Source organism: Neomonachus schauinslandi, chromosome 14 (assembly GCF_002201575.2).
Source record: "Neomonachus schauinslandi chromosome 14, ASM220157v2, whole genome shotgun sequence".
Lineage (NCBI taxonomy): Eukaryota > Metazoa > Chordata > Mammalia > Carnivora > Phocidae > Neomonachus > Neomonachus schauinslandi.
Window position 1 is genome coordinate 68821912 of NC_058416.1, and position 10602 is coordinate 68832513.

At 48.4% G+C, this 10602-nt stretch overlaps 1 protein-coding gene across 1 annotated transcript in view; it reads left to right on the top strand.

Annotated features, from left to right (window-relative positions):
* Positions 1-1369: 1369 nt before the first annotated feature.
* PIK3IP1 (phosphoinositide-3-kinase interacting protein 1) overlaps positions 1370-10602 on the top strand; it is a 10372-nt gene continuing 1139 nt past the window's right edge. Inside the window, exons 1-5 of the mRNA XM_021703523.2 lie at positions 1370-1660; positions 2598-2714; positions 2801-2920; positions 3855-4055; positions 4154-4232. Coding sequence (XP_021559198.1) covers positions 1576-1660; positions 2598-2714; positions 2801-2920; positions 3855-4055; positions 4154-4232 — 602 coding nt within the window. The 5' untranslated portion in view covers positions 1370-1575. The remainder of the gene's footprint in view (positions 1661-2597; positions 2715-2800; positions 2921-3854; positions 4056-4153; positions 4233-10602) is intronic.

The window sequence follows — 10602 nt, forward strand, 5'->3', positions numbered from 1 at the left end:
TTAACCGACTGAGCCACCAGGGCATCCCTTCTTCACAGATACATTCTCAGTATCCGGAACTATATCTAGTATGTGGTAAGTTCTCAAAAAAATTGTAAAATTAATAAAAGTGTTTAAAAAAGACCCCTGAATACTATATTAGAATTATTAAATTACTAAATTTTGGCATATCTGTGTATATGTATATGTGAGTAAATTTACAGATTCTGTGTAATATCCAGCATAGGTCAAGTCCAGGAGTCAGGGGATCAGAAGCTTTTGTGGGGAGACAGAAGCATGATCGCATAAACAAAGCAACACGTCTTATTAAATGGACTGAAGGAATCAAACACAGTCAGCAAACTTCTGTAAAAGTAAACTAAATTTATCTCTGTCCTTTCCATGTCTGAAATCTGACTGTAGTAAATTCAAATTCACTTCAGATTGGTTGGATTGACATTAGCTTTCTTCCTTGATAAAGCTTTTGAAATTTAGTGCTGTTTTTTTTCTTCTCCCTAAATTACTGCCTAAAGATACAAGCCCTCAGATCGAAACAGTTTCCTATTTCTATTTTGAGATTTGCCTGAGTCACAAGGTAGTGTTGGAGAATCACTCTGTTCTGTCTCTCCATTTACTGAGGCTGCCTGGGAACTCAAACTGTCAGCCAAACAGGAAGAGGACCCTTCTGCCTAACTCCAAAAGGCCTAAGTCATATGAATGTGGTGAGGTTTAATGATGGATATAAATCACTGCGAATGGATTTCTCCACAGGGTGGAGAAAAAAAGCAAACATTTGACTTTATTTCCTCTATATGAATTCAGGGCTGGTAGAAAGGGTAGACTATTAAATATAGCTGAGCAAACGTCCCAATGTTTGCATAACATGTGTTTTCAACTAAAGAGACCCCTTCTGTATTCCTACTATATATGACACCCCCCAAACCCAAATATAAACAAAGTAAAGTGACTGATCTGATCCTGGCAAAGTTATACTGTTTAAAAAAAAAAAAAAAAAAAGCCAGTGTTCATAAAAACGTATAAACCACAAAGGCGCTTTTTCTTTTTCAGAAATGGATATAAAGTGTTCCTTCCACCTGGATACTCTATTTGAGCCCCCTATGTGGTCTTGAGTTCCTCCTGCTTGTGTAATTAGCATGTCCTAAGCTGTTCTGCCTTTGGGACTATAATTTCAAACCTTCCTCCACACAATGATGCCTCCTGACAGAGTTACTCTTTCTGTACTCACACAAATGGAAACAGAAGAGATGAAAGCCCTGGGGATGCAGTCAGTGTAGGTCTCAAACCGATCCTCTGCTAAGCACAACCTGAACTTCTCAGCCTCTCTCTTCTCTGGGCGGAGATCCTCTCTTGGCTTAGTGATCTCGCATGGCATAGGACGCTTAGGACCCAGGGGGCGCCTTTCAGCCGAAAAACACCTCGCTGCAGCAAGCTAGCTGGGAAGCTCCCAGCTCTAAAGAGAGGCTGTTTACCAGAAGAGCATAACAAGGGCAGGTCTGACTGCAAGGCTGGGACTGGGAGGCAGAGCCGACGCTAAGGGGACCCCGGTTGGACACTGGTTGGTCAATCACCTGCAAGATGAAGGAGGTGAGGATGCTCTTAGCCTGGGTGCAAACATTCCTCATCAGCAACATGCTCCTAGCAGAAGCCTATGGATCTGGAGGTGAGATTACAATCTTTCCTTCCTGCAGCAACTTAATGAAGTAGAAAGGGTAAAGCTGTTTCCCAAGCATGGCCAGGCTAGACAGGAAGATCACTGGAAATGAAGCTTTTAGCTGGTTTCTCTTGTCCCATGAAGGCTTCTTTTCTTCCTTTTCCCTTTTTTTCCCTTCTTCTTCTTCCTCCTTTCCCTGTCAGGGGCTTGCAGCTCCATATTTGCCATTAAGAACAAAGGCAAGTAGCCACTTTCTCTGTCCTTTTCCTTGCCTGTGGCTCATGAGTGGATGGAATTTGGGATTCATCTCCCCTACTCCCTAAGTCCTGTTCTTTTCAGGGGCTTTGCATGGTGTGGTTAGGGCACAGGCCCTCCTTCCCCAGGCTCTCCTGCTGAGGGGAGTGGGAGATTGGAGTCACATCCAAGCAGGGATGAGGCAGGTTCCCTCCGTTTGAGGCTCTCTTTTGCCTGACTGAATCAAGGCTTTTGTAGAATTCTCTTGGGTGGGAGTGTTGCCAGTGCAAATGTGGCCATATCCGTGAAAGGAATACCCCGGCTTATGTAACATGGAATTACAAGACAAGGATGACCGAACCAAAACTCCCAACATCTCCAAAAAGGTACCCGAACCCAGGCGTCCCCCACACACTCCTCCAAAGTGGCCACAAGTTCCAGAGTAACAACCCCGTGCACTTGTGCAGTGCTTTCCGGCTTACAAAAAGAACAGCAAAGCTTATTCTCTGAGCGCTGAGGGCCGGGCACCAGAGGGGCTTTAGACGCGCTTTCTCTTCCTTCTTTTTCCGGGCCTCACAACAACCCTTCAAGGCAGCAGGGGTTTTCCACATGAGGTCAGGGAGGCCCAGCCCGGGCCCAGGGTCGCCCAAGCGGGGTAGGCCCGGCTCCCCTGCCGGCCACTCAGTGTCGGGGGGGCTCCTCTTCCTCACAGACTGCTTCTGGGACAACGGCCACCTGTACCGGGCGGACCAGCCCTCCCCAGCCCCGGGCCTGCGCTGCCTCAACTGGCTGGAGGCGCAGAGCGGCCTGGCGTCTGCCCCCGAGTCGGGTGAGTGTCTGCCCCCGGCGGCGGGCGGGCGGCGGGCGCGGTCTGGGTCCTGGCCCCGTCCCATGGCGCCTTCTCTCCCCTCCCAGACGCCGGCAACCATAGCTACTGCCGGAACCCGGACCAGGACCCACGCGGGCCCTGGTGCTACGTCAGCGGCGACGCCGGCGCTCCCGAGAAGTGGCCTTGCGAGGACGTGCGCTGCCCAGGTACCCTCCCGGACTCCGAGGACCTGAGGACCCCCGAAACCCCCACACCCAGGGAGGCCTGGGAGCGGCCGCGACACCCGCAGCGCACGTGCGTCCGCGCGTCGCCGGCCGGCCCCGCCCCGCCCCCGCGCCGTCCGATTGGCCAGGGCTGTCTCCAGGCCTCAGGGCCCAAAGCCCATTGGCTGCTGCCGCCTCTCCGAGTGAGCTCATCCTCCGCGAGCGCCTTGTAAACAACTGTGGGAGGCGAGGCCACACCTCTTGGCCGCGCGCTCCCTGAGTGGTGCGCAGCGTGTGGGAGCTCACGGGGCTCGAATCCCGGCCCCACGCCCTTAGCGAGTCCCTTAGCGCCTAGTGGCTATTTGTGGAGCGTCTGCTGTGTGTTAGGCACTCTACTCACAGCGACCCTGGAAAGAAGCTATTTGGGAGATCTGAACCTCAGAGAAGTTCAGCGACATATTGAAGGCAATGGCAGGGTCCAGATTTGAATCTAAGTTTCTTAGGATCCAGAGCGAAGGCTAGTTCCTCCCGAGGCGTTGAGACCTTTCTCTGAAATTAGATTAAATGGGATGTGTAACGCATATAACATAGGGATTGGCAAACTGTGGATTCATGGATTGTTTCCTAGCGCAGAGGGGGCCTCTTCCCTTGGAGAAGAGGGCAACTGAGCCGGGCCTTGGAAGATGGCAAGAATTTGAACAGATAAAGACATGGGAGGCAGGAGAGGCTCTTTCTTAGGTTCTTCCTCTCACATTTGCCTTGTCCCAGCTGTAGCATGGTGCCCTCAGACCTGGTCTTGCCCCTAGGGCAAGGATGGATTTCAGTGTGTATAGGCATCCTAAGGTGAACTCCCTTCCCTTTACCTCCTCCAACACTCCAGGCCAGTTTCAGCTGTGGAATTCACTCTAATGAGACATATTTTACACTTCACCTCCAGAGACCACTTCCCTGTCCCCTCCAACCTCCACAACAGAAACTGAGGAGGCGTCTGAAGTGCCAAGTGGAGATGAGGTGCAGGTGTTCGCTCCTGCCAATGCCCTGCCCGCCCGGAGTGAGGCAGCAGCAGTGCAGCCAGTGATTGGGATCAGCCAGCGGGTGCGAGTGAACTCCAAGGAGAAAAAAGACCTGGGAACCCTTGGTATGACTGCCGCAACCCCTCCTTGTGCAAATCATCAAGAAATATTTTCTGATCATCTGGGGTGAGGCTAATGGGACCTTGTGTCCTTTCCTTGGCAGGCTATGTGCTGGGCATTACCATGATGGTCATCATCATCGCCATCGGAGCTGGCATCGTCTTGGGCTATACCTACAAGAGGTCAGTAGCTTCTCTTCTGGGCTCTCTGAGAGGAGGGGAAGAAGGTACATAAAGTCGAATCCGACTTCTTTGTGGCATACATACCCAAAAAGGAAGTGAAGTATTGAAAGAGGAGAACTAGCTTAACATGTACAGACTTGGTTCTAGTCTTTACCAGGTGACCTTGGACACACCCTTTCCTTTGGTGCCTTTACTCCTCACCCAAAAGCCTTGTGAGGTAGGAGTTCTTGTTTCACACTTTACAGATGAGGATGCTTTCATCAGAGAGGTGAAGTGACTTGCCCAAGGTCACAGTGCCTGGGATTGGCAAAACTTAGATTCAAACCCAGCTCTTTTGATACCAGATTCTGTGCTGTCTAATCCAACATGCCTGGTATGGAAGTGAGTGGTGCTGCAGAAATCAGGCTGGACACTCATTGCAGGGTCCCAGAGATTACATTCTTTCTGTGAGTGATAAAATTCTACTAGAGGGGTGCCTGGGTGGCTCAGTTGGTTAAGCATACAACTTGATTTCAGCTCAGGTCATGATCTCAGGGTTGTGAGATTGAGCCTCACATTGGGCTCCGTCCTCACTGGGTGTGGAGCCTGCTTAAGATTCTTTCTCTCCCTCCGCCCCTCCCCCTTTTATAAAATACATAAAAATAAAATAAAATCCTACTAGAAAAGGTTCCTAGTCAGTCCTTTTGCATTTGGGGCTTGAATTCCCCCGACCATAAGCAGTGGGATCTCCTTCAGAACAGGAGGAAAAAATGAGTTGGAGGACTTGGAACCTGTTTGCTACTCATCACCACATATGAGAAAGCCAAAGAAGCTCCTGGGAAACTTAGGGACCTGACCTGTGGCTGGAACAACAGGAGGAGAAATGCTTATTTTGAGAGGCCCCCTGAAATATCATATGGAAAAAGCTCTCAAAGTCCATGATGGGTGCATGATGATAAGCCAGAGTTGCATTCATTTGTACAGCATTGGCTGGTTCTGGGAAAATTATTTGCCATTCTGGGCAATATCAGGGGATTTGACTTCTAGCCCTGAGTGCTTGTGATATTTCTCTTCTATGGTCTGAGAAGGTTTTCTGAAAGGGAAGTGACAAGGTGGCTTGCATTTTCTAGCGGTAAGGGCTATGTCTGAGCTCACAGCCTCGGTGGGTCACCCAGCATTAAATAAACCTAGCATGTCCTTAGAGATTGTGTAGTTAGCCTCCTCATTTTACAGATGAAAAAGGGGAAGTGTTGGCTAAGAATAACAACAGCAGCAGCAAAAGTGAACATTTACCATATGCCAGACCCTGCTTCAAGCAATTTGCATGCTTCAACTCAGTTCTTACAATCACCCTTATGAGGTAAATGTTATTATCCCCAGTTTACACATTAGGAAACAGACAAGAGAGGATTTGTACCTTGCTTAAGGTCACACACCTAGCATTTTGGTGGAGCCAAGTCTTAAGTCTTCCCATGAACTAGCTATCTGTGTGATTTTGGGCAAGTTGCTTCTGTTTTCTACTGCAGAGCTTAGCTCAGTGTGTAGCACATAGTAAGTGGTCAATAAATGATAGCTGGTTTTTTTTTTTTTTTTCTGTAAAATGTGAGTCCTGTACTAGCACTCTCTCAGCCCTTGTTCCCTATCTGATTTTCTGTGATTCAGGAAGCAGAGGTTCAGAGAGAGCCAAGTATTGACCCAAGAGGGTCTCCTGTCTTCCATTCCGAGGCTGTTACCCTCAGTGGGATGGTTAACATGGCAGGTCCAGGGATACCTGCTTGTTCATTTCCGTGAGTTAAAGGAAATGATGTGGTAGCCCTGGCCTACAATTCATAATCAGACCCAAACCTGTTGGCTGAGTTGAGCCCTTGAAATATTTCCTCCTTCCTCAGCCACTGGATAGCAGTTGGCTCTTCTCCAATCTTGTGACAGTTTCCAGGCCTCCAGGTGCTTGAACTGACTAAACGTTCTTAATTCTAAGCTCAGCTCTTGTGCCCAATAAGGAATCCAGGCCTTTTTTTCTTCTAAATTTGCTTCTCTAGGCTGTCATAGGACTGCCCTGAGGCCTAGAATTTACTGTCCTATGAACTCAGGGCAAGGCACCAAGTCACCAGACTCCCTGTCACTAACCACCGGACCACCCCTTTCCTCAGCAAAAGTGCTCTGAGAACAGACTATAACAGGAAACCACATGTGGGCTAGAGGCAAGCTCTCAGCTCCCATCTCTCTCCAGAGTCAGAGAACAGAGTGTCCTGGAAAGAGCTGTTGAGTGTAGGTTCTGCGGTTCCTCTGCACTTCGGTTTCTTGACTGTTGAATGGGGATATATCCCCCTCCATACACCCATACCCACCCACCCAAGATTATCATAAGTATTAAATATAAGCAGAACACCATTCAGGTTAGATAATCATAATAGCAGCCAACATTTATTGCATGCTTTTTACTTTTTTTTTTTTAATTTTTTTTAAAGATTTTATTTATTTGACAGAGAGAGATACAGAGAGAGAGGGAACACAAGCAGGGGGAGTGGGAGAGGGAGAAGCAGGCTTCCCGCCGAGCAGGGAGCCCGATGCGGGGCTCGATCCCAGGACCCTGGGACCATGACCTGAGCTGAAGGCAGACGCTTAACGACTGAGCCACCCAGGTGCTCCTATTGCATGCTTTTTAAATAAATAGGGCCTTAACTGAATGCTCTTCCTGATGATCTGGCCCAAGCCTCATGACCACACTTACAAGGTTCACTTTTTACACCGTTTTACAGTAAGCTGCTGAGACCTAGAAGAATTAAGTGCCATATCTAAGCTACACAGCCAGTAAGATGTGTCCAAGGATTATCAGTATCTCCCAAAAGCCCAGCAAGGCTCAGCAGCACCATGCAAATTTGCTTTGAATTGCAAAGGACAGTAGGAAACATGGAAACTTTGAAAATAAAATAGCTGGGTCTGGAAGTCAAAAGAACCAGAATATAATTTTGCAACTGCTGCCAATTCTGGGTGTGACACTAGACAAGTAATTTACTTTCTCTGGTTTCCTCAGAGTTTCCTCATCTGTAAAAAGTGTAAAGGCAGGAGGTTAGATGTGATGATCCTTTCAGCTCTAATGTTTCCTAAAAAGGCAATATTACCTGCTGGTGGTTGTAGACAGTACTGGGTTCAAATCCCAGCTCTGCTATTTGCTTAAATAAATGATTTAACCTCTCTGCATCTGCCTTCCCATCTCTGAAACAGGGATCCTAATAGATACCATATAGGTTTGTTGTGAGGATGAAATTAGACAGTGTAGTTGGGCATAGGGTTTGTGTGCATAGTCTTAGCTGCCTTGAGGAACTTTTCCTGAGCAGCAGTATGGCATAGCACTACTTCCAACTGGGAAAATCATGAGAGAATAATTGGAAGTAACCTTTGTTGCCTGAGGGAAGTCTGGGGTGTTTCCATCACTCCAAAGAGGATGTCAGAGGCAGGCAGCAGCTCCATTCACACCTGCTGACTCTGGCCAGCCCAGCTCCGGATCATGGCTCTGGAGCAGTCATGGATAGAATTACTGTAACCCTTCAACTCTGCAAAGGACCATGAGGCTAATAGGATGGAGCTTTCCCCTGGCTGGGAAGGGTGAGCAGGAACCAGGCTTCCGCTCAGGGGAGTAGGGCCGCAGGTGGGGATGGGCGAGGGCGGGTGAGGGCTCAGCCTGTCGGGTCTTTGTCATGGTTGTCTAGGCTACGGGGTTCAGCCAGCCAGTCTGCAGCTCTCCGTCCCTGCCCCAAGCACAAGTGTCTGTGCTATCCGGAGGGAGCGTTTATTTTCTGATAAAAAGGCAAGGGAAAAACTGTAAGTCAACACTACTCCACCCCCTTAGGAGAGGAGCTGAGTCAGTGAATAAGCCTTTTGTTCCTTCTTGGCTGCCAGACAATAGTCTGCCCGCTCCCCCCCCCAAGGCAGTAGGAAGAGGCTGAGCTGCTTGATGGTCAATGCTGCAGGCCTGGTGGCCTCTCTCAGATCTTGAAAGGAGCTGGGGACAGCCTCTGCATCTCCAGCACTCCTAGGCACCAATAACAGGAGGCCCATGGGGTTGGGTGTGTTTGAGGCTTCTAAATGGATGAGACTATAATCCAGATGAATCCCAGCACCTCCTTCCTTTACCCTTGGCTGTTCTTCCAGTCCTCTTCTGCTCCATTAATATGAATTGATTTTTTTTCCCCTAAAGACTTGTTTACGATGTAGCCTCACCATTATCAGCAGCTGGCCACAGCCAGACGCTCGGTAAAGAAGGTAGCTGAGGAAAGCAGGACAACTCCAAAGCCTCAGTTTCTTCATCTATAAAAAGTGGATAGGGGCGCCTGGGTGGCTCAGTCGGTTAGGCGTCTGCCTTCGGCTCAGGTCATGATCCCAGGGTCCTGGGATCGAGCCCTGCATCGGGCTCCCTGCTCAGAGGAGAGCCTGCTTCTCCCTCTCTCTCTGCCTACTTGTGCTCTCTCTGTCAAATAAATAAATAAAATCTTAAAAAAAAAAAGTGGATAATATTATCTTGCAGAATTGGCGTGGAAGAGGTACATATATAAAGGGTGTGGTATCCAGTAGGTGCATGGGTAGCTCTTTTCATCGTGGATAATGGGCAGGTCATTTCCTGGCATCTTAGTACATACTCAGGATCTATGAATTCTCGCTTTCCTTCTTCCTCCAGCTCCTTAGATTTTAAATTCAGGCCTTGGCAAAGGACACTTGCATACTCCACCTCTTTTGTTAATCGCCTTTTGGCCTTCTGCTGGCTTGGGGCTCCCTTAATAAAATTAAATCCAGACCTTCCAAGTTTTTCCTTACATGGGCAACCTTGAACAATCTGGCTTTTTGTTTTATTATGGAAGGAGGTGTTTCCTTCTGTGGTGGCAGCTGTAACTGATGAGCAGTGCCCAAGGGCAAAATGAATCTTAGGCTGAGTGGGGATACACTTGGGCCAGACAGCCATCTTCCCATGTCCCTCCATTTCCTTTTGGGGTGCTCTGGGAGTTATTCTGCTGCAGGAGTTGGCAGTATCAGAGGCTAATGATAAGGATGGGGCAAGCGCCTTAGGCGTGCACATGTAGAAATTCAGTCACCCAGGGTGACTCAGGGAGATGAGCTCACAAATTTGCCTTCCGTGACCTTACAGTGAAAAATAGGGAATCAGAGCACATCTCATGTGAGGAATCTTACAGCATGTCAGGGGCCCTGGAGGTTATCAAGCCCAAGTCCTTGTTTTACAAATGGTAAAATTAAGGTCCAGAAAGGAGGGGAACTGCTGAGGTCACATAAACAATAATTGCCTTGGCAGGTCAGTAGGAGTTTCTTTGGGAAACCAGATTAAGAAAACATTGCTTGGTGAGTCAAGTCATATTCAGGGCAAGTCATAATAACCTCCTCTGTGAGTTTTACAGCAGTTCTGCTGTTTTCAAAATGCATTCACATTCATTATCTTATTTTGAGGCAGATATTATCCCCATTTCACAGATGAAGAAACAAAGGCTCAGCAAGGCTAAGTGTTTCGCCAGGTGTCACTCAGCCAAGGCTGAGCTGGTACTAGAATGCAATAGAACTGGTTGATTTAAAGATAGTTCTGAGGCACCTGTGCAGACTCCATCCCCTCCAGGCCCTGCTGTTTTCTCAATATCCTTCAGTCTCTGGAAGTTTGTCATTGTACCTCATATGATGGATGTGTAATCCATCTGATCTCAGCTATCTCCCTGCGGTCTGAAGTAGGCCTGTGTTGTTTCACCAAGTCATCGATCAGCTGCTGGTTTCAAGGCCTCTTTGGGGTGGGCTCCTCCTAGGAAGATTTCCTCTGACAGTTGAGCCCATGTGTCTAGTTTTGACTTCAGAGTATGCTGATTTGGGTCCTGGGTTTTGGTTCTGTGTGTAGTATGCTAGGCACTCACCAAACTCTGGCCTGCAACAGGCATGGTCCAGGCCAGTAGGAAGGGCCCTACATGTGCAGCCAGAAGACTGGGTTTGAGTCCCTGTACCACCATTTCTTTGGGGTGACACTGATCAGGTCAGAACTTCTCTAAGTATCAGCTGGAGTCCAACAGACTTGGGTTTGAGCCCATTATGTTATTGGACAGTTCCTTCACTTCTCTGAGCTAGTTCTTCATCTGTAAAATGAATGATAAGACCTAATTCCTAGGGGGCGCCTGGGTGGCTCAGTTGGTTGAGCCGCTGCCTTCGGCTCAGGTCATGATCCCAGGGTCCTGGGATCGAGTCCCGCATCGGGCTCCCTGCTCTGCAGGGAGCCTGCTTCTCCCTCTGCCTGCTGCACCCCCTGCTTGTGCTTGCCTCTCCCTCTCCCTTTCTCACTCTCTCTCCTCCCCCCATGTCAAGTAAATAAATAAAATCTTAAAAAAAAAAAAAAAAAAAAAAAAAAAAA